At 51.3% G+C, this 25,997-nt stretch overlaps 1 protein-coding gene across 1 annotated transcript in view; it reads left to right on the top strand.

Annotated features, from left to right (window-relative positions):
• The first annotated feature begins 2,351 nt into the window (after nucleotides 1–2,351).
• Nucleotides 2,352–25,997, top strand: part of LOC104050018 (exocyst complex component 1) — a 30,300-nt gene continuing 6,654 nt past the window's right edge. The window contains exons 1-12 of the mRNA XM_064463449.1: nucleotides 2,352–2,519; nucleotides 3,890–4,017; nucleotides 7,973–8,132; nucleotides 8,931–9,124; nucleotides 13,752–13,979; nucleotides 15,496–15,628; nucleotides 16,758–16,867; nucleotides 18,031–18,180; nucleotides 18,821–18,914; nucleotides 25,090–25,208; nucleotides 25,438–25,548; nucleotides 25,913–25,983. Of these exons, the coding sequence (XP_064319519.1) occupies nucleotides 2,396–2,519; nucleotides 3,890–4,017; nucleotides 7,973–8,132; nucleotides 8,931–9,124; nucleotides 13,752–13,979; nucleotides 15,496–15,628; nucleotides 16,758–16,867; nucleotides 18,031–18,180; nucleotides 18,821–18,914; nucleotides 25,090–25,208; nucleotides 25,438–25,548; nucleotides 25,913–25,983 (1,622 nt within the window). The 5' untranslated portion in view covers nucleotides 2,352–2,395. The remainder of the gene's footprint in view (nucleotides 2,520–3,889; nucleotides 4,018–7,972; nucleotides 8,133–8,930; nucleotides 9,125–13,751; nucleotides 13,980–15,495; nucleotides 15,629–16,757; nucleotides 16,868–18,030; nucleotides 18,181–18,820; nucleotides 18,915–25,089; nucleotides 25,209–25,437; nucleotides 25,549–25,912; nucleotides 25,984–25,997) is intronic.

Here is a 25,997-nt window from a genome sequence, read left to right on the forward strand (position 1 = left end):
CTCAGCACCTAGATCAGAGGCTGTAGCGTGACTGCTGGTTGTCTCTGAGTGTTTGTGCATGACATGAACTGCCATCTCCTCCCTGACACGGCTGGCTTTGACCTACAGTGGAAATATATCCCCACAGGTCTGACTAGGACGCTGTGAGAGAACTTTCTGTTAAGAATATTGTGGATTTTTTTTTAAAAAAATAGCAGTTTGTGAACGAGCAACCTGTTCTTGCTAAAACCACTGTTTCTGCTACGACGGTTTAAACAAATCCTTTCCTTCTTGCGTTGGGTTGACCTGAATCAGTGTGTTCCAATACCTCAAACTGAATCGGGTCATCTTGTTCCAGCCTAGCGCTAAGCTGAGCTTGCCTGAGCTTTCAAGAGGTTGCAGTTGGCGTCTCCCTTGCTCTCTGCAGGCTGGACCCGGAGGCAGGACCTGCGTCTGAGACCCCACGGTGCTTTGAGCGTTGCTTTAAGGAGGCAACCAGTGGAGATCCTCTTGATTAGGTTGCTTTCTTACTGCACTTTCCTCCTCTGTAAAGTGGTGGTCATGTTGCTTTTGCAAAACGTCCTGAGGTGCCGCGACGGTTTAAAGCTGGATGTTGTGATTTCCTGAGATGACTTTTAGCCACGCACACCACAGCCATTCTTGGGCTGTGGGGAGGCACGTTCAGCTGCGTAAGCAAAATGAGGGGGACAAGAAGTTGGGGTTTGATTAGACTATGAAACCAAAAAAATTTGCACTCATTCAGCTGCCCGGAGAACTCGGCCGTGGGTGCACACGCGTTTCCACGAAGTGCTTGCTCGCAGCACAAAGCCATACAACCGTGGTGGTCTGCAGGAGGGGCTCAGCCCCGGTAAGCGAGACCACAGCCGGGCTTCCCACTCCCTCCGTGTTACCCCCTTCTCCTTGCAGGTCAATTAGGTGATTATCTTGGAGCCAGGGAAGCTTGAAAGAGCGGGGAAGCAGGGGTCTCCTTGGGAGTTTAGGAGCTGCTGGCTTTTAATATTGATTTGCTAAGGAGTCGGCAAGCGTGTGAAACCTGCGGCGCTTTCACACGCTGCTTGTGGGTCCAAGCCCTGGGACCGAGTCAGGGGGCTCGGGAAGGCAAGCCGGCCGTTTTGGGGAAGCGTCTGCCCTGCTCTGCATGGCTGCAGGAGAGCAGAGGGGACCCATGGGAGGGGAACTAGGGGTGGAAGGGGAGGGGGAAGCAGGGGTGGCCTGAGGCCCATCTCCCCCTGCTACTTCTCCAAAAATGAGGTTTTTAGGGGACCGAGGAGGGAGCGGGGAATCTCAGAGCCGTCAGCCGAGGAGGATGGAAGAGCAGCTGGAGGTCTGCAGTGCAAGCACCTCTGCAGGGCGGAGCACAGCCCAGGGCGATGGAGGAGAGGAGGAGAGATTTGGGGAACGCGAGGCGGGTGCAGGCTGCGCTGGCAGCATGTGGCCGCGGAGGTCGCAGAGGCTGTGCGTTTCCAGCCCTACACGGTCTTGCCGTGGGGGAGAGAGCACGACACCTCCTGCAAGGCAGATGCCCTGCCTTCCCCTCCATGCCCACACTGCGACCCAGCGAGCCCCTCGGAGCCCCTTCTGCAGCCAGGGCTCTGCTTTCACTCCTGCCGGGCTCCAGCATCACCCTGGGCTCAGCGAGCTGTGTCTCTGCGTGCTCGGGCTGCCCAGCGTGGCGCGAGGTTGGCAAGGCAGCTGGACCGGCAGGTTGATCCACCCTCGGAAGATTGCTGTGGGTTTCTGCTGTGCGTTTCTGCTGAGCTAACGCCCTGGGGATCTCCAAGGGGCGGGATGCCCGGGAGCTGAGCTCCCGAAGCGGAGCTGGGCTTCTTGCTTTGCAGCACTGACTTGCACGGTCACGTCCGTCTGTCTCGTGTCGCTCGCAGGGCACGCCAGCTCCACGCGAGCATTGCCTTGTGCGACCCGGGAGGGCGATTTCTTGAGCTGCAAGTGCTGAAACGATGTGGGCCAACAGAAATAATCAGGCAGTGATTGCGTGTAGCTGCTAACCTGTTTCGCCTGCCCATGGGCATGGTCCTGTTGCTCAAGATGCTATGCTGAGTTGGAACCAAAAATGATGGGTTTTTCAAAGAAATGAGGAAAGTTTTATTGTGGCCGTACTGGGCTGGATGCATTGGCATGTCTGTCTTGCACTGGGCAGGATTTCAGACCGGATTATAATAAAAGGCCCTTCTGGCCTCAAGTCTGCAGCTATTCAACACTGATGCTGTCTGCAAGACCACAGAGACAAAATCAGAGTGGGGGTAATGCATTTTCCCACATTTCGCCTCTCCCGCCTGTTTGTGTTTCACAGGAGGTGCCGCGCAGCCTGCGGTGACCACGAGCATCAGCGGGAGGCGCAGGCAGCTACCCCTTGCCGCTGTGTTCGGGGACCACCATGGCTTCCCTTTGGAGCTCGCTGGAAAAAGATGTGTTCAACCCACAGAGAAAGAAGCTGCTGGAAACCATTCGTGTCTGGAAGACAGGGAAGAAGAAGAAGATGTCCATTCTCTGCGTTGTGGGTGAGGACCCCGGCGGGGCGGGAGACAGGTCGTGTTGCAAACCCAGGGAAGGTTCTTGCAGCTCTAGTCAGAGTTGGGTCTCTGATGGCTCTTTTCCTAATGTGGGAGAAGAGCTAGGACCGCTACTTGGAATGCTGCATTGTAAGATTAAACGAAGGAAATCTTGATCCAAAGTTAGGAGCTATGCCATGGTAGTATAGTATGTCAAGAACTGGCAACAAAAGCCCAAGTTCCCTCTTGAATGTTGGATGATCTTTGGCTGGCGACAGAGAGCTGGGGTCTGCAATATTGCTCCCTCCACTAACATAAGGTTATTTTTTTTTTTTACCATTTGCATCAAATCTGTCATTAGAGGTCAGCAACAAACCATTCTAACGTGACACAGCATTACAGCCTCACTCTGTGTCTCCATTGTTTTGGTGAAAGCTTTAGCAGTGCCCTGACATTTCTGGAGTACACAGCTATCTGATTAGGAACCAAAGGGGCAAGTGCTTTGGGAAGTTTTCCACCTCCTTTGGCCTATGCTTTTCTAGCTGCTCCGTCACGCCTGAGACTTCGTTAGCACAGATTTTTTTGTCAGACTTACAGGGGAGAGACTTTCCTGACGCTGAGCTTCCAGACAGCGTAGTCACCTACTACAGGATTAATTTCTGGCGGCCTTAGCCATAGTATCTTGCCTAAATGATGTACTTCAACTCCCTCTGTAGTTAGTGGAGGGCAGGAGGAATACCTCCAAGGGATGATGTAGCCACGCTACAAGTAGCATCTAAAATACACGAGTTACCCCTGGAACCGTCCGTGTCAGCTTTCTGGAGGTACCTTACCCATGTGGGAGGTATAAATGGTAAGAGCCAAAATGAGGTACGGTGAGCATCTCCCAGATGAACCACGAGGTGACTGTAAGCTAATTGGCACTGGAATTGATTTCTGGTGGGATATGTTAGCGTGGGTGTCAGTCGAACAATGCAGTGCTTTTGGTCCCTGTTTTAGGGCCAGCGATATGGTATGTAACTATCATAAATCTTACTGCACTAGGGCGCCCTGTTCCCGTCGCATTTGGGTCTTGCTGAAGTTTTACTTAGGCCTTGTATAAGGCACAATGGCCTGGTTTAAAACTCATGGATATTTTTGGGAATTCCTCCACAGACTTCAAAATTCTCTGGATTAGAACCCAGAGCTCTCCCCATATGTAAATACTCAATGAAAAGTCAAGTCTGTAGAAACCCTGTAGCATCTCTCCATACAGCCACAATGCAAAATCAGTGTCTGTGTGTCCGTCTGTGCTTGTCCACTCACACTGAAGTGTTGTGTACTGGGTTAAGAATAATACTGTGTGTTGGCTTTTTTTTTCCCCTGTCCCTCATCCTCAGTGGACACCTTTAGGCCAACGCAGCCGTTTCTGGTGAAGGTCAAGGTAGACCGAGGAGAGCAGTACAAGATAGCCCACAAATGGCCTTTAGCAGAGCTGAAGCTGGTAGATGGCAAGACTCTCAATCAGGTAGGAATGATTTTTCTAATATAGGACTGAACCAGCCTAAATGATGCTAATTTTGAGGAAACAACCACCACCAAAACAATTGAAAAGTCCTTCCCTCGGAGCTGTTTCGTAGCGTACAGTGAACAGAGGCCTCTCCCTGGATGGCTCCTCCACCCTGCACCAGTGCTTTTGGACGTCTCGTTTCCCTCATCTCTTCCAGGGAGATGCCCGTGCCCAGGATGCCGAGGCTGGAGTGATCTCCTCCCTCCTGATTCATCCCTCTCTAAGTTAGGAAATGTCAGGCTGGGCAAATACCTGACCAGGGTGAGCAGTGAGTGGGTGACCGCTGCGTGGATGCAGCTGCCGTCAATATCGGTGGGCCAATCTCCCTACCCCTCAGGCAGAGGACCTCCTGAGGCTCTTTGCAGCAACCCTCGGAGGCTGGAGAGATGGGCTGCAAAGCGCTGCTCTTGTCAGGCCTCCAGCATTTGCAGAACACATTGTCAGGCCCATCTGTCGATCCATGTTGACAAAGCTTCTTGGCAGACATTTGCATAGGGTATTTAAAGATTAAATGGAGGCATTTACTGAAAGAAGGATTAGAGAGAGCTGGAGTCAGTGTGAGTCTGCGCTTTTAGGGTGACATTAAGGTTTTTGGGAAAAAAAAGCATGGACAAGATATTTCCTTTCTGCCGTTGGGGCTGGTAGAGTGTCGTTAAAGTTGATATAATTAGGTTTTTTATTAACGTGAATGTTCCAGGGGCTTTGGCAAGGTGCCTGGGTTTTCACAAGCATAGAAATAAATGAGAAAAAGAACAGCTTTCCAGTTCTACATCCAGGACAAATAAAGTACATCTGCACAGCATGTCTGAAAGGAAAATCGCATTTGCAGGTTTGCAGGGCGTCTTGATCCTACGGGCAGAACTGAACAGATATCTCATTGGCTTGAACTTTCCCATGCACAAGGAAATACATGCTTTTGTCCTGCCTGAGCTTTTTTTCTAGCAGATGAGCCAGGCTACACCAAGTTTTCCAAACTACTTTGGCTCCTGAGGAGTTAGGATTACAAGATGCCGCCAGGATTTTCAGTCCTTTCCCTCTCACTTGCCATCCCAATGAGAAAAACTGATCATACCCTATTGTAAAGTGTTGGTGTATTTTTAACCCCCTCCTACTGGGAGGCAAATAGCGAAGTTGGTTGTGTCAATGACTAAAGCCTTCTTACGGCTCCAAGCCTGTAGTCTTACCCACATCATCCCCGTTTGCGCTTGTGCCATGGCTGTCCTTCGGGTTAGACAGCTCTTCTCCTTTGCAGATGTATTTTTAGGCTGCAGTCACCTCCCCTGTTAATCTTCCTTCTGGCAGGGTAAGAAGACTGATCCCTTATTCTCTTATTCTCCTCTTCTGTTGGCTTCTCTCTTCCCTTTATCATGCCTGGAGCCCTCTTCCTTGCCTCTTCCAGGCTGAACTGATTTTGCTTGAATGCAGGCAGCCAGAATTGCCCATATCATTCCTAAAACGGGATCTACTCACCAGCCGAAGCTGCTGCACGAGGCCCCGAGGCGGAGGAGAGGCTGGAGCAGTAGGCTGCAGCCGGGGCGTGTTGACATCTCTCAGGGTCCCACCACGGAGCCGAGCTCCCCAGTGCAGCCCAGTGCTCAAGTCAGCACAGCCCCTCCCTGCTGCATGGCTTGGAAGGTCCACGGAAGCCAACACAAGAGCTCTCCCCTCGTGCTTGGCAGATAGCATGGACTACGGCCAACCCCCAGCTCACGGGTTCTCAGCACACACAGCAAAGGACTGGCCATCAGGTCTGCTCTGGTGCGCTGGGAAGCCCTCTTTTCCCTGGCACCAGCAAAGTCCTGACACTGCAAGTCCAGCAGTGCTTAAAGCTACAACTCCCTTGACCAAAACGGTATTAATATTTATGAAGCGATTAACGGATGCCTCCCTGCTTTAATAGCTCCTCATAAGGCATGCTATAAACCCCGCGCACTGTAAATTCCTCCCCCAGACCTCAGTGCTCTGCGCCGCTGCAGGGGCTGCTTCCGAGCCTGCAAAGCAATGCAGGGGCGTGACGTATTGCTTCAAGGTGTTTAGAAAGCAACCCTTAAGGCGTCGTAGGACTGCATCAATCCTCATAAACTCTGGGTCTGTTGTGATGATCAGTATCAATAATTATAAGTGCGACCTCTAAGTTCCCCGGAAGATGAGATCAGGCTGTGCCGCCGAGCCAATGCGAGGGTGCAGGAAGGGGTCTCTTTCTGTGGGATGGTCCTAATTCAGCAGCCTCCCTCATCCCCTCTGCCTATATACCACTTACTGGCAAACACTAAGTCTCCTGTGGCTGGGATTCCCCCTCCATGAGACTACATCCTGTGGGCGTAGATGGATGTAGAGATATTGACACTTATACGGGTGAAAACAACATAGGGAAATGCCAAGGATGCTTTTTTTCCCCAGTCCATGCTCCCGTTATCTCCGGTGACCTTCCCCTGCCAGGAAATGGGGCCGCTGGGAGGTGCCAGGTGAAGCATGTGTGATACCACAGTGCTGCTGGGGGGATTTCAGAGCTGAGCTTGCAGAAGCTCATTTCTGGGTTTTCTCTGGGTGTTCCCAATCCTTGAGTGAAGAGAGGTTTGAGATTTCCCCTTGGATGAGGATTGCAGAGGGGAATATCTGCAGTGGGAGGCGGGGTGGGTGCAGGGCTCGTCCCAAATGCTCAACTCCAGTTATTTTGAGCTTTCCCATTCAGCACATCATTACACTGCAGAGCTTATTGCCACAGGATGCTGTAGGTGCCAACGCTATGAATAAGTTCAAAAAACCATTAGAGGAAATCAGGGACAGTAGGTCCTTCAAGGGCTGTTAAACACAGTGCTGTGGATGCAACCTCAGGCTCAGCGAGCTGCTAGATCATGGGCTGCTGGAGGCTGGCAGCGAATCCTGAAGGCAATATAACTCTGGACTTGCCCTTTGAATGCTTTTTCTCCCAAGCGCCTGCCACTGGCCACTGTCAAAATTCATCAGCGTTCATCTCCCAAAACCTGCAGTAAAAGGTGAGGGATTTATATAATCTGAAAAGCAATCAGCATGCTGGATCAGGACACTGGGACTGGTTGCTTGCTTGGTCTGGCTCACTATGGGTGTCCTGGCATCCACTCCTAGGGTCGGAATTGCTGTACATCCTTTTATTTTCAGTGCTTTTATGGTGCCTATGATTATTTGCCAAGTGCCATGAACATACCCCTCAAATCCTGCCCAGTTGCTCTGGGAGAGCAGCTCAAGTCCAGGGAAAGATGTCTACATCTCCAGGAAAGAAACACGAAGAAGGATTTGCTGTTAACTAGAGAAATCACCTGCTGTCAGCTTGGAAATACAGAGCTTGTCAGGGAGTTCATGGACTGAAAGACTTCAGATCAAACTTCTGACAACAGCTACCCTGGGCACGGCACAGTCGGTGTCCCGTCACACCGGGTGCTGCGGGGATGTTGGGTGCAACAGCCCGTTCTAGCCCTTCATCAGATCTGAGCGTGACAACACCTGTGCAGTTCCACCGAAACCAGTCTAGTCACCAGCACGGTGAGGCCAGTAGCTCTGGCCTCCCTGGGGTCACCCTCCCAGCATATGCCAGCCGGGGTTTTTGTTAGGGGGTCTCGGGGAGGTGTCGCGCTCATCGCCCCGGTCGAGGGGGCTGAGCTGCCTGTGCAGGCAGAGCTCTCCGCTCTAACATCGAAGCCCTGTGCTAGTCTCCATTCACAACGCGGCTTCCTGGGGCCACCAAAAACCCCAAAGCTTGAGACTGCAGCGTAGAGGGGTGTGTGTCCTTCCCTCCTTCAGCCAGGGGGGTCTTTTTCCTCCTGGTGCACGAGGTGTTTTCACACCATTCAGCACCTGCCATTAAACCGTGCTGCAAACCAGGGCACGTGGTGTGGCAAGTGGTGCCTAACCGATACAATTAACCGTTGGCATCTAGGCACGCCTGGATTTTGATCTGCAGTTTGATAAGGTTTACAAGTGGACCGCTAGCAGCTTCGACGAGAAGAAAACCTTTATCAGGTGCTTGTGGAAACTGAACCACCGATTCCTCGCCAGCTCTGTCACATTTGTGAATGTCCCCTCCTGGGCAGCGGAAGGTAATTAGTTTCCTCGTCACACTCGGAGTGGTTTGGGGTTTTTGCATCATCGCTGTTATCACTTTAGGAATGGGAGGTGAATACATTTCAAACAGTGAATGCAGATGGCGGGAGAGGCTGAGGTGGGTACGGGCGAGAGGGAAGCAGGAGGACCCACGCTTTGTGCATCTGGAGGCACAGCCATTGGATTTATCCACTGGCCCTTGCCATGGAGACACAGTGCTGGGCTGGGACGGAAAATAGATGGACAGTTTGTCTTAACTCCAGAGATGCTACCTGCACTCTGGGTTGGGGAAGGCGAGCGGTAAACTGTTGGTAAAGTCAGGCCAGGGGGAGACTGGCTGCTTGCCTGGTAACCTTCCCCAGCAGTATATCAAGAAATACAGATATATGTGGATATAAAAATAGTTTTTACTCTACAACACATGCCTATCGGTATATTTGATCAGAAGAAGCCTGTTCATCTCTGAAATTCGTCTTAGCTTTGTATAACAAACATATCAACATACCTCAACACGCTGTCCTAGAGAGGTTGGCAAATAAAAACACAACCAGAGCTTAAATTAAATTTCAAATGTCCTAAATGGACTAAATGTCCCTCTTACAAAGCTGACCCTTGATCCCATCCACATCTTTGCTCCATGCTGTGATCTTACTCTAACTGACCAGCAGACTGAGACCACTGGGACTCATGCCACTTGGACTCAATGAGACCCCTGGGGCTAATATTAGCAGGGCTAATAAAACGACATAGCTAGAAGGCTTTGGCCATCTCCACGTCTCCTCCGGTCCGTGCAGGGAGACAAAGGCCCCAGGAAGACAGGAAGGACACTGCAGAGACTGAGAGCCAGGAGGAGCTCAGTGCGTACCAGGAGATGACACCGAAGGAGGCTGCCGATGTGCTGAAGCTGATGGAGGAGTATGAACCTCTTGTGAACAACTCGGTGGCCTTTGCAGAGCAGCTGAGCAATGATCTCCATGTGCTGGATGAGGTAAGGGGGCCAGGGGCTGTGACTCAACTGAAAAGAAGGTGCCTGGCACGTAGGGGCACCGGACTGAGTCTCTGGGTATCGGCAGCTCTTCCGTTTGCTGTGAGCACTTGATCGTAGAGAAAGTCACCTCGGTGCTGTGCTACTCCAGCTCGAAGGCGTGCAAGCCCGGAGGACCCTGCTGCTCCCCTCTCGAGGGTCGGTGTTTGTCCTGCCGCGCACTATAGGGGGGCTGCCTGCCTCCTGCAGGGGCTGAACAAGTAGCTGCAGCCTGGCAGCCAGGCACCAGATGTCTGTCTCTGCTGAGCTTAACCGCCCTTAGATATTGTCTTGAGCGGTGTCTCCCCGATGCACACGGTGACTGATCACCTCAAGGCAGACTAAGCCCACTGTCGCTTTGGCAAAGGGGTACCACAAAACAGTGGCACAGACCCAGCTGCAGGGAAGGATACGGAGCCCAGCTGCACGTGGACGTGTAGCTGTGAGGGGTTATAGTTTCTGGGGGCAGCGCAGGGATGGGTAGGGGTCTAACTGTGGGGCAAAATGAAGTGGGGTGTTCTGGGGCTGGCTGAGGGAGGTGGGTGAGGCTGGGGAGCTCCAGGATCTCCTTTGCATTGCGTAGACGGTCTCTGTGTCCCACGTGATGTGAACTAGGACCATCGTTTCTGTGGTCACCAGTGCAGAAGAAATTTGTCTCAGGGCCTCCCTGCTGGGTCTACAGGCTGTGCCTCCAGCCAGGTCAGCTGCGATCTTGAGCAACCCCACAGCCTTATCCACATCTGGAAATGATTTACAGGCACTGCCCCAAGGGGAAATCACGGTGCCGATGGCCATGCTGTGCGTTTTCCCCTCCCTGTCTGCATGGGGCTGGGGGTCCCGCCGGGAGGGTTAGCCTGCCAGGCACCTCGGGGCACCGAGAGCTCCCCCGACTCCTGCCAAACCCACAGCCAGCTCTGCAGCTCGCGGCCTGCCCGGTCCAGCATGTCCTGCCTGTGGCTGGACGTGCAGGAGCAGTGGGGAAGGGTCCTGCCACGTTGCCATGTGGGGTGCCACAGATACATTAAAAATTCCTGTTATTGCAGTTTGGGGTGGTTTTTTGGTTTTTTTGTTTTTTTGTTTGGGTTTTTTTAGCTTGAGCACAAGCACATTAGCTACCTCGTGAAGAGGAGAACAGAGAAAGGATGGGTAGGAAGGATAAAGGCTGCTGAGTTAGGAGGGAGGGGATGAGTACGCATGCAAAAAGTGGGGGGTGATGAAGAGCAGAAAGGGTGGTCTGATAGGCAGGGGTGCCTAGAATAAAGGCAAAGGGCCAACAATGATCCCTGCAGAAGGAAAAGCAGCAGCTGGGGAGAACGAAAAGAGGAAAAAATGAGACTGAGCTGGAAGGAGATAAAAAGTAAAAGATAAACTGTAGTAGAAAGGGCCAATGAAGAAGGCACACATTATTTTCAGACTAGTGAACTTTATTTGCTTTATTAGAGTTGCTGTATTTTATTGCATTTCTGCAGAGGATAACTTGTTTCTTTGGGTGCTGGAGCAAAATAATGAGATACCTGCTTCGAGCATTTATCTTATGCTAATATATCTGGTGCTAGGATTTTATGGGTAGCTAACCAAAGAACAAAGGGAATAAAATAAGTGAAATGAATGATCCTAAGCTATACGAGAAACCACAAACTCTAAATCCAACCTCCTCTAGCTCCAGTATTTGCTGTATTCCCAATTTGTATTTATATATGATTTATTACACTTGGAAACTTAGTAGTTAATCTGGAAGACCAAACTCCTGAGGTCTGCTCCCGCCTGCTCTTGGCAAGTCATTCAAGGCACTTTGTTTCCCAGCTGTAAAATACCCTACAAGGGTAACTAACAAATCTCTATTAAGTTCTTTGATATGAAAGGTGCTGTTGAATACATTATTTTAATGCCCTCTAATGAATATATGTCACTTATTGCTAACACAAATTAATTAATGAGCTGTTTCTATTTCTAAGGTTTAATCTATGATATTAAGCGTTATTAATACCAGCAAGTTAGAGTAGCACATGCATATATTTAAATGTTTTTCCCCACATCCCAGTGATAACACCTTGCGCTCCTCTTACAATACTAATCACCTTCTGCCAACCCATCTCTTCTGGGAATCGCAAAACGCTGCACCAACAGCAAGAAAGCACTTAGCTGCTTTGGAGGGAAGGCGAGCACGGCCAGGGCGCCTGGGAGGCTGCGAGCTCTGATTTTAACATTGCTATTCCTACGTGCTTGCGGGGTCCCAGCACCCGCTGACGCGCCGGCAGCCTCCGGCAGCTTTGTGCCGCCTCCAGCAGGAGGGTTATTACCCCCACCCGGGCGGCGAGTCCCCGGAGAGCCCCTTCTGCCAGCGGTTGCCCTGCCAATGCCACCGGTGATGCTTTGCTCTAGGCAAACCCCCGTGGGTCTGTTAAACCCTAATAAGACAATCTGAAGGCACGGCGGTGACAGGCTCGCCGGAGGTTTATGGCTGTAATTTAGGAACATTTAATAAAACGCGAAGCTCCGGACAGAGCCCGTGGCCGCGGGCCAGGGTCCCCGGCACGCGGCTGGAAAGCAGCAGTCTGGGAGCGGGGCCGTTTGCTCCCTCGCAGGTCCCTCGCGCCGGCCTGCGTAGGCTGGTGGGGCTCCGGGCGAAAGGAGCGGGGGCTTAGCGTCGTCAGTGCCTTTGGAGGCGAGTGTCTGCGTGCTTTAGCAAGCCCCTGCTCCAGACCTGACCCCTGAGCCTGCTGCCTTCCCTGCCGTCACCGGGCTCCCTGTGGGAAAGCTGCATCACTTTGCAGCGTGGTAGTTGCATCTCTCCCTTTGATAGAGATGCTTGGCTGTGCTTGCTGTGATTCCTATAGAATTCCTCCGACCTGGCCAGACCCTTTGTGAATCTGCCTACCTCTGAAGCCATTCCGCACGGTCCTTCCTCCCACGCTTTCCCAGAACAGCACTATGTTTGTAATCCGTGCTTTGCCAGTGAGACCGAAGCCGTGCAGGCTTCATCATCTTTCTCTTTAATAATTTTGCTATTAGAAGCACTGTTTCCATTGCTTGTTGTCACCTTCAGTGTAGCATTGACAGCTTTATTAATAACTTCCACCACACCCTGAGACTTCTCCTTCAGTTTCTCAGTCTCCTCAGTAGTGCCTTCTTCCAGTCTAACTGTATTTAGCGTGAGAGATGTAGGCATCCCAGCACCACCTGGCCCACTTTGTACTGTTGCAGCTACAGCATTCCTGGCACGTCCAGGCGTGCAGAGCGGCTCTCGCACGTTTCAGGAGCGCCTCCGCGCTGCTCCCGCACCTTGTCCTGCTTGTACCACCTCTAGAGCCGGAGCTGCCAGCTCGTCTTTATCCCAGAGCAATGCAGGGGGAGGTGGGGAAGAGAAAGTCCTCAGCACAGGGACCGTAGATGCCCAGCGCCTGCTGTGCTTTCAGGCGCATCCCCAGCTCAGGGCACAGGGTGGGCCCAAGCCGCGGTAACCCCACTTGGGCTGACAAGACTTTGCTTCTCTTCCTCCCATCACTTCCCACCGGTGAGCCGAGCACCCGGCGTACTGGGGGGTGCAGCTGCTTCTGTTCTTCATGTAATGAAAAAGATGTCAGATAATTGAAATATCAGAAAAGACAAACTTCTTTAAAAGCTTTATTAATGGAGAGAAAAATAGCAGTCTGGAAGCCTCGTGCCTCCCAGACCCGTGTATTGATTGTTTTCTTTGATATCCCGCATGGCGTATAGGCCCTGAAAACGATACAATTAACATTTGGAAGCGGTTAATCTCTAGCGGAGCTTGTCAGCAGCAATTAACATGCTGCTATATCTCTACCACCCATCAAAACAAACACCTGAGACATCCCTAGGCAAACTGTGCCTTCAGCTCCTGTATTAGAGACATATATATGTGCATGTCTCATGCATGATTTAACTGTTTATTAATTCCGCTGCCAGAGCAGCTCAGCTGGGTAACACCCTGGCAGCAGTGGCAATGCCCGGAGCTGTGGTAAACGTGCTGTGACAGGCACTTGGCATGGCTGTGGTCTGCATAAATGTGTTAGAACCAGGCAGAGATGGCCGGTGCCTCCAAGCTGGCGCGTTTGCTTACAAATATTGTGGGGTGGACACCCAGGTCCTCAGGGGACTTCACCAGTTGCGGGGACTGAGGGTTGGAGACTCCCTGCAGTGTCCACTCGGGACATTCCTAGTGCCCGGAAGGAAAAGTGGGGTGTCAGGAGGGCTTGGTACCCTCTCCAAACGTGCAAAGGCTGTATTCTGCTCACGGTTGGGTTCGCCCGGTGACTCAGCAGTAACCTCGCTGCCGTGGCAGATGGAAGTCCTCTGAGCGTGCACCGTGCTCAGGGAAGGGTTGTTCTGCCCTGGCACTTGGGGCTTGCGGGCGAGTGCTGGGATAGAGTTTAGCCACGTGCAAAGACAAGACATCGACGCTGTGCAGGTAGTGATGCGGGACAGCTGCGACTCCGACAGCTTCTTGCACGTTGTAGTGACAAGGTCTCTGCTTTGTCTTGGGAAGGTGAAGGCCAGGGTATTTGGCTCGGAGATGGTGGTGGTGAGTCCCTGCCACAGCGCTGAAGCCCTCTGTTTCTCCACTTCACAGGCCAACCTTAGAGCCATTATCTCTTCTGAGAAGCAGGTGACACAGCTGATGAGCTTCGTTGACGAGGCCCTGGCAGAGGTGGTCAGAGTGGAGGAGACCTTGCAGATCTATGACGAGTTACTGGGAAGTGTGAAGCAGCAGATGGACCACATCCACCAGGAAAACTCCTTGCTACATCGCATCATTTCCAACAAGACAAAGCTGATGGATGAGATCCTCTTCCTCACGGTACGTGGATTTGCAAAGACAAGTCTTCAGCCTGTTGAATCTATTAGAAAAAACTTGCCATCAGCCTCAAACACTCTGAAAACTATTATCTGTCTGCGAAGGCTACAGAGCTTCTCTGGCCTAGAATTGAGGGACTTTGTCATCTTGATAATATAAGGACGGCCACACAGCTGGGACGGACTACAGGTAGGCCAGCAGCAGACACGATGTTCAGTACCCTCACTGTGGTCCAGGGCTGTAAGAGGGGTCCCAGAAAGTCCTTTTCATGGGCAAGATGAACCTCAAATGATGTAACACCAAAGACCTTCCCAACACAGCTCTGCAGCCTTTCACTTGGGATGCTGTGGTCCACCTTTCACGTTCAGCTTTGGGACTTTCTTCCTACACACACAGAGGCTGCTGGGGCAGCGCTTTTACCCTTGCACTGAAAGCACTGAGATCCCCTCAGCCTTGTGCCTTCAAATTCCAGGCGTACCTATGGCTGGTTTGTGGGGTCACTGTGGGAAGCAAGTGTCACTGGGGGTAGTTGCTTTCTTCCTCCCTTCACTTGGTATCTTTCAGTTTATACCTCTGTACTAGGGAAGAACAGCTCTCATTAGTAGATAATAGTAATTTCAATAGTAAATAATCGTTACGCAGGAATACATAAGCACAGTATTCAATCAGCAGTTAGAGCCAGAGTATGCAACGTCCCACCCCTGGTCAAAGCATGTTCTCAGCAGCACCCATAACCTCATGTGCAGAGAAACCGCTGGGGACTTTGAGTGGCTCCTGAAGCAAACCATACATCTACCATGGGAAAAGCACTCTGGGGACTCCCTGTTGCCCTGGAGAGGCTGTTTGCCAGGGTCCCTGTCGCTTCTCTTCCCACTGATGGGAGTTTCCCCATTCCTTTTCTCTCCTTTGCTTTCTTTTAGTTTTTTCTTTTCCCCACCCTTGAAGGTAACTTACCTGGTAAGTTGACATCTGCCATCAGCTGTGGTCTTGGTGCACATCAGCCTGTCTCAGCATCCGTGTGGAGTAAGGAGGGGACATGCAGCCAGTGAAAGACCCTTGATGAGCTCTGGGAATATGGGAAAGCAAGTTATTTACAAACATAACATACCATAAATGCAAGAACTGTGCTGTAAGAGCACAGCTAATCCTCACTTCCACTGCTTACAGTGACCTTTGTGCCACTGACTTTTTCGTTTCTCAGTAACTCAAGCTACAGTTTCCTTAGCTTTTCCTTCCTCCTCCCCCCCACTTTGCTGCCAGTAATGATCCCGGAGGCGCTGGTCCTTTGGAAACTCATGCTGAGGTTTGCCAGGGCTTCCTGGGTGACCGCTGCAGTTGTTCCCATGCAGACCTTTGTTTTTGGTGGGGGTAGAGCAGCATGGTCTTCTTGGCGGACGCATGCAGCCTGGCGGCTGAAGGTAGCACCTGGGTATTTCAAGCCAGCAGCCTTCTGGGTGGGATGAGAAGGGATGAGAAGCTGGCTGTGCTTGTACCTGTTCTCTTCTGGCTTTGTTTTTAGACCCGCCTCGACCTCAGCAAGGAACACTGCGATGCCCTGAGCCAGGCAGATCTTTCCAGCCCCAGCAGAGTGAAAGCCTGCATTGCTGCAGCAGAGGCTTTATCTGGCTGTATGAACGTCCAGCTACAGCCTGGTGAGTAAAGAGCAGAGATTTACATCTGCAAATGGCAGAGCCACCAGCTCATCTACAACCTGTGCTGCACACCCAGCACCATCCTGTGCTGCCCAGCCTCTGCAGGTGCCCCTGACCCGCTGAAGCCGGAGGGGGGTTCCCAGGAATTGGCTTATGCTCTTGCTGGGCAGCCCGGCAGCCTGCCTGGGGCAAAGTAGCAAATAAATAGAAAGCAGGCATGTATTTGGGAAGCAGAGCAGCAGCACTGACCTGGGGGTACACGGGGTGTATGGTGAAGACCACCCTGCAGCACACCTAGAGCTGCCAGCTGGGGAAACAGGCTTGCAGGGTCGACTTTCTTCTTTCTGAAGATATTGCCGAAGGTTTCAAAGTCTTCAGTAGCTTCTTCTAGAAGCACAGTCAAGCAGGGCTGGGAAAGCCAAAGTAACATTACCTCTGGACGCCCATGGAGACAAGTAGCTGGAGGAGGATTGGCTCCATTCCTAAAGAAATCCAATCCGTGCTGCAAAAGGCCGGGCTGGGGCGTCCACGCACAGGCAGGTCTGCAGGCACCTCCCCCCGCACTCAGGCACCGGCTGGTCCCGTTTACATCAAAGTTGGGGTAAACCTATGGCGAGCGTCTGTACAATCCCTCTAAGCCCCTGGACGTAAGGCATGGCTGGCTGCCGTCGGTTACACCACCTCTTACGGTTCAGAAAGGAACTGGTGGGACGACATGTTTAGAAATCGCGGTCTTTTGGGGCAACCCTGTTGTCTATGCTTGAGCGTGGGAAAATGGTAATTTGTCATAGCAGTATCCGCTGTGGGGGCTGTTGGAGACCTGCTGCTGTACGGGGACTTGATCCTGCCATGAAACCCCGTGCTTTCCTTGGGAAAAGACTGGGCGTTTGTCCTCGGCCATGGTCGGACGGATGGATGCTTTTTAAATTTAAACTCCCTCCCTATCTGTATTTGCCTGGTACCACAGCAATTCTTTTTCCCTTTGTTGGCTTTTGGGTGGTAATATTTATACCAGAACTTACTCCCCGAAGACCTGTTTTATTTGCCAGTATGCTGAGTGCTGTTATTCTGCAGCCACGACAGCTCGTGCTGCTCCGTACCACGATACTCTTGGTTTTTTTTCCCCAAGGTTACCGGAAAATGCAGTCTGTGGCCGAGCAGCTGATCATGTTTGAAACGCTCAAGCAGAACTTTGAAAACGCTTTCATCAGTCACATTACGAGCATCTTCGAGCTGCAGGTGGGCTTCGCTCTTCATGTGGCAGCTCAAAATCCTGGGAGATTTTAATAGTCTGGTAAAATAGTGCCAGCGGTATGGGGGATGCCACTGTAAGAGGATTCTCCAAAAGTGTCTCCTCAGAGGTCTTTTCACATGCCCTTTTCACCCGTGCCCCGGTCTTTTCACCCTGCTGTTGCCCCCCCCAGCCCTCTGGCTGGTTTTGCAGGCATGCAGAAGAAATCCAGCACAATTCTGCAGCTATCAGGCTATCAGGTTCCCTCCCGTGACTGTCATTAATCCTCTGGTCATGTTAAAAAATGCTTGGGCCTAAAGATTTTTGCTTTAGATTTTCTTGTTTTACTTCGGGGGTGGCCGTGGTCCTTCGTCTGTTTGTAATATAAAATCCCAGGATAAAAGCCAATCCCTTCATCCTTTGATTAACATTTTCAAGTGCTTGTCTTGCAGTCTAAAAGATACAGTGGAAATATCTCTGTGGGGAGAAATCTGAAAGGAAAATGTTACTTTTCCAGATTTCATTTCATGAAGAGAAAAGGAGCTACTCCCAAATCCTTAGCATTATAACCTCAAATCCTTAGCATTTGCTTTCAGGCAAATTCCGGGAGGGGATGTGGCTGGCAAGGAACTGTGGGATCTCCATCCTTGGAGATATTCAGACCTTGCCTGGATGCATCCCTGAGCAAGCGGCTTTACCTGGACCTGCTCTGAGCCTGCTGAGCTCCCATCCCACCTTCATGGCTCTGAGTCTGTGGGTGTGATGTCCCAGCACTGCCGGGCCCTGGCAGATGGGCTGCATCAACCGTGCAGCATCCTCCCCCTCGATTGCGTGCCCCCCGGAGGCAGACCCACCTCCCATCCCTGGAGGGACAGCTTCCAGCATGCTCCTGAACTATGAGCTTTTCTCCTGTGTCTTCTGACCACTGCGCTTAGCTGGAGTAGCCCATGTCTTACTGATGGGCCAGCTCATTCCTCTGGGCTCAGAACTGTTCCCCCGACATGAGATCAAAACTGGAGTTCAATGTGATCATGCATGTTCTGCTTCACCCTTCAAACTTGCTTCTCAAACATATTCAGAACTGGAAATTCAAGGGTGGTTATGAAGCAATTATTTTACAGAGTTTTTCAAGGCTATGTCTTGACTCCTCCTGATGTTTCTGTTCCTTTAGGGCAATGCTCAGGTCCCTGCTCTTGGTCAGCCCATTGACAAGCTATCTGCACCAAGCCATGGACCCCACCATGAGGAACTGGTGCCCTACACCCCGCTCATGGCCTGGTTGAGGAACGCCAACCCAGTTCTGTTCTGTGATCTCCCCAAGGTACGGCTGAAATCCTGATCAAATATTGCAAACCATCCACCAGGAACAGGTGAGTCAGGCAGGTTAATTTGTGATGAGAGCTTGGTTTCACCTAACCCATACCACCATGAGCTTCCAGCATTTGGCCTTTCTAGGAGGGTGCCTGGCCAGCTTGGCCACATGATGTTGGACCTCTGTGCTTGACAGAAAGCAGTCTTAGCCTTGGTGGCAGATATTGTGTTGAAGGAAAAGGCCTGAAATGCTAAAATTTGGTCTTTTTGCTTTCATCTGGCCATTTTCCTGCTGAATGAGAGAGACAAGCATTAAACGAATGTGGTTAATCTTGTATTTTATTCCACACTGCCTTATTTAAATGGTTCTAGGGAAGGGGCATCTTAAAGTCCTTGACCTCTTCTGTTAATAGGGATGTTTTTAAGTAACTGTGGTGGTTCTTTTTATATCGCTGAGGCTTGGTTTGTAATTTTTGTGCTGGTTTTTGCCTTTCCGAAGGTCTCACACACCAAAACCAATAGGTCTGTTTCAGTTGCCATCCACGGACTTTTGTTTTAAGCAGGCAGCTGAAGAAAAAGCTACAGAATGGGCACTGTTCATAGATAGATCAGATACACCCGGAATTTCTGTGTCTGTCTTGTCTTTCCAGGTCTACGCCCAGAACCTCAGCAGACTCTATGAGCGGGAGATCAAAGCCCTCTTTGAACAAGCCAGAATATTCTTGTTAGGAAGAAGAAAAGGAAGTGAGTGATTTGGAAATATGACTTTTGTGCTGCTGAGCAGTGATTTATCTGCAAGTAGGGAACACGGCAACCATCCTTTATCACAGGAATCTTGCCCCAATTTTGTGCCGTGAATTTACTTTCTCCTCCATGGAGCGGGGCTGCAGCCGGCAGCAGGCGGCAAAGCTGGCGCTGCTTTACCCCAGGCAGTGGTTGCGTCAGCCTTGGCTCCACGTGCTACCCACTTTTGTTTAGCTGCTTCTCAGAGCTGTGGCTTTTGTGCACCCTCCCTTTGCGGGACTCACAAATGATGCACGAGTGGCTGAGATTGTGTCCTAAGGAGCCCTAAGAGGGGGACGTGGGACTGCCTGGCTGATGCCTGGTCCATTTTCCATGCAAGCAAAGCTGGTCACAGACCCCTCAGACACTCTTTCCCCTGTAAAGAGATGTCCCCAAGCCTGTCCCTGAAGACCCGGGTGTATTCATAGCAATATTTGTGAGAGTAGAATGATTTCATAGTGAGCTGGCTGTGGGGCTGTGCTGTCCCAAGGTGATCATTTCAACAGAAATCGCTGCTGACTCAAAATATTCCAGTCAGGTGTTTCTGAAGATAAAAAGAGAAACTGATCTGTCTCCTCTGGAAGTTTTTGATCGTGCAGAAGTTACATTTTCCTTCAGCAAAACAAAGCACAGCAATGGAAAGTTCCATGCCAGCTTGGCACGGCTTGAATGTCAAAAACCACTTTGCATGGTGTGTTTAGTCTATCAGAACGCTAGCTCGGCTTCTTCCAGCTCTGCACCTACTTCATCACTTGTGTCCAGATCCCGGAGCCAGAGGACGAAGCCTAAGGAAGGAAACGGGGCTGGTGGCTGAAGGATCCTGGCGAAGGGCTCTGCCTCCCCGCAGCTGCTGTGCTGGCCCCGCAGCGGGATCATACCGATAGCCCCTGTCCAGCTGACACGACTGCCCTGATATTTGCCCAACCTTTATCTGCTGGGGTGAAGTCCATGCCGTTCTCGCGGGGTACAAGGGGTAGTTAGGGAGCCTGGGCCATGGGCAGCTGGAGGGAGCTACCCTGAAGGTCACCAGGCTGCGGGATCAGACCCTTGCACATGGTTTCCACTTCTGTAGCCCTCCAGGGCCCCTTCCCTCAGTTTCAGAAATGACTATAAAGGGAAGAGCTAATATCTGGGTGTTCTGCTGTAATCTCCTCCCTGCCCTGCGGATCTGTGAAGAGCCTGGTGAGTCTCCAGCAGGGATGGAAAGAGCCTGTGCTAGCAGCAAATGCACAAGAGTGGGAAGAGGACAGTGCTTCTGCTGGCAGCTTTTCCCATGCAGGGGTAACAGAAGCAGCTTCCTGTGCATCCCGGGTTTTGTGGCTGTCGACCTGCCCTGCATCCCTCCGGGTGGGAGCATCACGGCAGCTGCAGCCACTCCCGCCTCGCGGAGGTGAAGGCGCACGGCGCCAAGGAGCACGAGTGGACCTGAGTGCTGCTCTGCTCACCCCCTTGCTGCACTCCCAGTCCTGCCCCAGTCAGTCCCAGTCCAGGGTGGGCCAGCAAGGCAGAGTGCAATGCCCAGATGCTGGCGGCCGCGCCTGAAGAAAGGGACACAAGGGCACTTCTCAGCTCCCGTTTCTGGGTGTGCATCTCAGCCGTAGCTCAACATACCCACCAGCCCTTCCAGCTCCTCCCTGCCCAGTGCCGCCTCCCCTGGGAAAGACACTCAGCCACACATGCCAGGAAAACAGGGGACCTCAGGACCACGGGACCAAACCAGGATGGGCGGTGCTTGCAGTGGACGTGTACCCGCAACGGGACACACAGGTCCTGAAAAGAGAGAAGGAACATTTCACCTAAATAGTCTTTTGCCGCTGGAAAGAAGAGGAGGGGAAAAGGAAAAAAAACTAGGCTTTTTCTCCCCACTACCTGTCATTTTCAAAAATTTATCCCCTTTGAAGGAAGAGACAGTAGAAGCTCAGATACTAACCCTTAATTAAAATGTTCCTTTTTGCAAATTTCGCTAGAAATGGAGAAAGCAAACACCTCCAGGAAATATTTTTACAGTCACCAGAAACCTATTATTCCATGCCAGAATGATTTGCCAAACTATGGAGCCAAGAGAGGGAAAAACGGGGATCAAAATCTCTGCGCTGGTTTCCAGCAGAAAAGTAGTGACATGATAAAAAGGGTCAAAAAATAAGTTGCGAAGGGAAATTCAACAGGACGTTATTACTTTTCTTGTAATTTAAATACAAGGTAACAGGCAATTAAATCAAAGGGACAGGCTGAAACGTGGTGGTAGGAAATTATTTGTGCGTAATGCCGTTAACCTGCTGTACTACAAGCTGTCACTGATGCTGGAGGACTCAGGAAAGCCTATAGCAAACAGACAACAGGAAAATAAAATGAGGTCCCAGGATAATACTAAGATACAGACTTTCTGACAAAGGACAGCGTTTCATAAGTACGGTAAAGGAAGACACTTCTCCCACGGGGCTGCTACAACACGTTGTCACCCTGAATGTCCTCCTCGCTCCTCCGAGGTGCCAGGGACCCAGCAGCGCCCGACGCATCGCCCATTAAACCTGGGACGCCCGCCCTCCGAACACATTGGCAGCCCCCGCCGCCGTGAGCTGGGCGCTCGGGAGGACACCTACGTTCGAGCAGACAGTGATGGGCTGGTGACGGCACCTCGTGAGGATGCCTTGGCCAGGTGGAGGGCCCTGAGCAGCGCAGAGCACGGTTCCCGCGCTTCCTTCCCAGCTCATCAGAGATGCCGATGAGGAAATCCCCAGGGTGGCTGCCAGAGCTGGCAATGACATACTGGGATGGGACAGGACAGGGGCAGTTCGTATGGCTCTCCGGGGCTCGCTTGCTTTTGCTGTCCCTGCGTTGTTACCCAGCCGGCGCTGGGTCTTGTCCTTATGGATGTCCAAGGGTGGAGCCCCTCTGCTACGAGGATGGGCTGAGAGTTGGGGTTGCTCAGCTGGAGAAGAGAAGCTGTGGGGAGACCTTATTGTGGCCTTCCAGTACTTAAAGAAGGACGATAGGAAGGATGGGGGCAACCTCCTTAGCAAGGCCTGTTGTGACAGGACAAGGGGTGATGGTTTTAAACTAAAGGAGGGGAGATTTAGACTGGATATAAGGTAAAAATTTTTTACTATGATGGTGGTGGGACGCTGGCCCAGGTTGCCCAGAGAGTTGGTCGATGCCCCAGCCCTGGAAACATTCAAGGCTAGGGTTGATGGGGCTCTGAGCAACCTGATCTGGTTGAAGATGTCGCTGCTCACTGCAGTGGGGTTGGACTGGGTGGCCTCAAAGGTCCCTTCTAGCCCAAACCACGCTATGAGGTCCAGCACTGCTCTCCTTTTTTGGAGGAAGAGGTGGACGCATCAGTACAGCAGTTGTTGCAATGAGATGATCTAGTCAGGACCAATTTGCTTTCGGCTTCCAGCTCTTTTACGCCTCAGTCATACGGGGCCCAGCTCACCAGGCGGCTCCTGCACCCAGCCCGGCGTGGGGGCGCATACGGTTTCCCTCACCTGCCGCACTGGGTAAAACAAATAGTTAAAAAAAAGTTAATGGTCCTCTCACAGCCCCCTCTCCTCCATGCCCGAACACATCTTTTCCTGGGGAATCATGCTCTTTCTCGCCTAAAAATAGGAATTCCTGATAAGAGGTAATGAACCTGCTGGCAGCAAGCAAGCCTGGGGAATTAGCAGCGGGGAAGCAAACTCCGATCTGTGGTTTATAAGATAATGTGATCAAGCACCATTTCCTGAAGCAGGGTGATTGCTTTTATTTAAACAGAAGGAAATAACAAAGATTGTGTATAGGATTAAGAGGCCCTGGTTCCTATTTGCAAAGTGATTGATGGGCTCTGAGCAAGGGACTTCAATTCTGCTGCGCGATAGAAAATAAAAACACCCGAGTTTGTTTCCTCCCAGAGCACAGCTGGGTCTGCTCAGAAAAGCCATTAAAACGGGGGACATTGCAGGGCCAGAGATGGCTATTAAATGGGCTCTTTATGAAAATGGGCTTGTTAAATTAAAAAAAAGAACTAGACGGCGTAGGGCATGTGTGGCAGCCGGTTTGCCTGATGCCCTGTCGGTAAATATTAAACCAGTGATTTCCTTTCAGTACTTTGCCTATCTTTAACGACTGTGCAAGTCCCATAAAATGGGAGTAATTAAAATCCCAGGAGAAAATCCAGTGTCTGTGAAACCCACTGCAGCAACAACAGGACACACTGATGGTTGCAAGCCTTTTACTGCACTGGTATAAATCACCCAAAGGCATCTGCCCGTTGCTGGCGTTGCTCCTGCAGCCAGGACGAGGTGAGACGAGCTTTGCCTGTGCTGGCACCGTGCTTTGCTCCCTGGGGTGAGAAGAGCTCTGGGACAGGTAGGTAGCCCCAGGCTTGGCTGGGGACGCTCAGCCCACCGTTAATGTGAGCAGCACACTGAAACCAAGTGCACCCACGGAGCTTCTACCAGCTGCAGAGAGGCACCTTCCCCGGGGCTTGCGGTGCTACCAACGGCGGGTCACCTGCCTGCCCCTGGAGGCGCCGGGAGAAGGCAGGAGGGAGAGCATCACCTCCCGCCGGAGGTGAAGATGGCCTCTTCTTGGCTCAGCAGCAGCCTGGAAATGCAGGCACACGTCCTTCTGCTGAAGGAGCTCGGCAGCAACGGACACGGAAAGCAAGTGCGGCCTCTCCCAGCTCCCGGGGGCTTTCGGAGCCTCCTGCTGAAATGTTTTCTGCAGAATCGGTTGGTCTCCGGCTGTTTTGCAGGGAAGGTTTGGCTTTGATGAAGTTCTGCGGGTACCTCACCCAAGGTCTTGCCTGACGTTTCACCTGCTCAGCGACTCCTTGGGGTGAGCCGCTGCGTGGATGAAAGCCCAGGCTGCAAGAGGACGCTTGCCTGATAACATCTTTCATCCACACTTTAAAAAATCCCAGCCTTGCTCTAGCTCTCTGTGCCTCTTTCTTTCTACTGATTACCGTGGCGGTGAATTTTTAGGGTTGATTCCCTGCCTTCATAAAGGATTATTTATGTCGATGGCTTCTGAAGATACCACCTGATGATTTATTGCCTTGTTTCAGTATCACGGGAGAATTTAGAAGGCAAACCCCAAGCTGTTTTTAATTAACTGTAAGCCAATAATTAAGTCTTTTCTCCTCATTTCACCATTCCCTTTTCCACACTAAAATTTACGGGCTTGTAAAACTCTTTCCTGTTTGCTGGGGGGGGGGGACGACTTTTTTTTTTCCTGGTTTTGCCACTTCCCAGCAAGTGAAATTATCATCACCCGTTGCATCAGGGTGGGAAAAAGATTATAAAGCAGCTGATTAATTTCCTCCACGGTTTTGGCAAGGCTGAGGTCGCAAGGAGGGCTGTCTGTCATCTCTCATCCCTGCTCAGTGTGCAGGGCAGCTGACAAATCTTTTTCAAAGGTAAAAGCCCTGCAGGGAGTGGCTTGAATGAGGGTATTTCAGATGTTATGAGAAATGGAGAGCAGGCCTGACTCACCCAGGACCTCTAGGGTTAGCAGAATGATACCAATTTTTGGACTTAATTAGAAAATCATAGGGATGTTTCCCCACTGATTTCTTTCAGTGAGTACAACAGTGTTCTTCTAATGCACATTTCAAAGAAATTTTTCAGCTTTTCCACTTAAGCCAGGCCCCCAGCGAAAACAGCGTGGAAAAAACTGGTAATGTTTGAAAAGTATATTAATTTCCAGGTGAATTATTATCATTTTTAAATACTAGTTTCTGAAAAAAGCCAAACCCGCCTGGATATTATTTTATGGCAATTTACCATCCAAACTAAGCAACAAACATTTTTTCTGAAACTCTTGCAGGCATTTCTGCTGATTTATGCTCCTATCGCCTAGGATTTTTCACTCCCCAGTCCTCAAGAGTTAGTATTAGGCACTATATAGCAAAGGGGTAAGCATCCCAGACAGCGAAATTAAAAGGAGTAAAGAAAAGGAGAGAGAAACAGATGAGAAGGCAAATAAAAAATGAGAGCAAAACCTGCGCCCCCCTATATCTGAATCCAACAGGAAAAGGCCAACGTGCAGATAAGATCAGACACAAAGAGACATTTCCCTCTGTTAAAATGATCAGAAGAGCTGGAGAGGCCAAGCGGGATGGAGATGTCTCACCACCTCCCAACCTACCACGCAGGTCTTCAGGAAGGCGTAGAGAAGCCGGTGGCGATGGGGAGCAGGCAGCAGGCTCGATGGAGCGTCCCTGGGAGCAGAGACGGCCAGGAGGACATGCTGGACAAAGGCACGACCATCAAGGTAAGGAGCTGAGGTTTGCTAAAGGGTTCACGGGTCCCACAGGGGCTGTGCCAGTGCTGCAACCCATGCACGGCCCTTTCTCCAGTGCTGGGTGCCTGGAGCAGAAGCAGAGATGTTCCGTACCACTGGCCTACCTTAAACGTCACTTTGGGTGGACAGGGACATCTACGCCGGTGTCCTCAGTGTGTGCTGGAAGGGTTTTCTAACATGCCCGATGGTTTCTAAGCAGATGTTGGAGCAGGTGCTGAGAGAGCTACAGCCCCTTTGCACGGCGGAGCAGCTGTTCATTGAGAAATTCTTCCAGCTAAGCCAGGACGCTGCAGACCCGCAGGTGCTGGAGGTAAGTGTGGGGGCTACGTCCCCTCCAGTCCCATCAGCCAGTCCTCCCTCCGGCTTGGTACAAGCCTCAGCAGCTCAGCAGGCAGAGTGGGGTGGCTGCTTACCTCTGTCAGATACCTGAGCTCTCCCGGGATCTTGTCCTCTAGCAACTGTCAGTGGCATCAGCAGCAGGGAAGCTTAAGACCTCCTGATGACAGAGGAGAATTGAATTGAACACAATTGGTAGCTCCAGCAAAATCACAGGATCTCTGAGCGCTAAACACAGGACTCCAATATGAGGCAGCAGAAATGAAACCCAGATCTCAAGTTTTCCTCTCTGAGGGAGGACAGACAAATCACGATTTCCACCCCATTCTTTCTTTCAGGCGTCTGCCACCAAGGGAGGAGAGAGCATGGCATCTCCAGAGGACCCTCCTTGCACCAAGCCTCGGAGCCAGTACGTGGGTGATG

The sequence above is a fragment of the Phalacrocorax carbo genome, chromosome 11, assembly GCF_963921805.1.
Source record: "Phalacrocorax carbo chromosome 11, bPhaCar2.1, whole genome shotgun sequence".
Taxonomy (NCBI): Eukaryota; Metazoa; Chordata; class Aves; order Suliformes; family Phalacrocoracidae; genus Phalacrocorax; species Phalacrocorax carbo.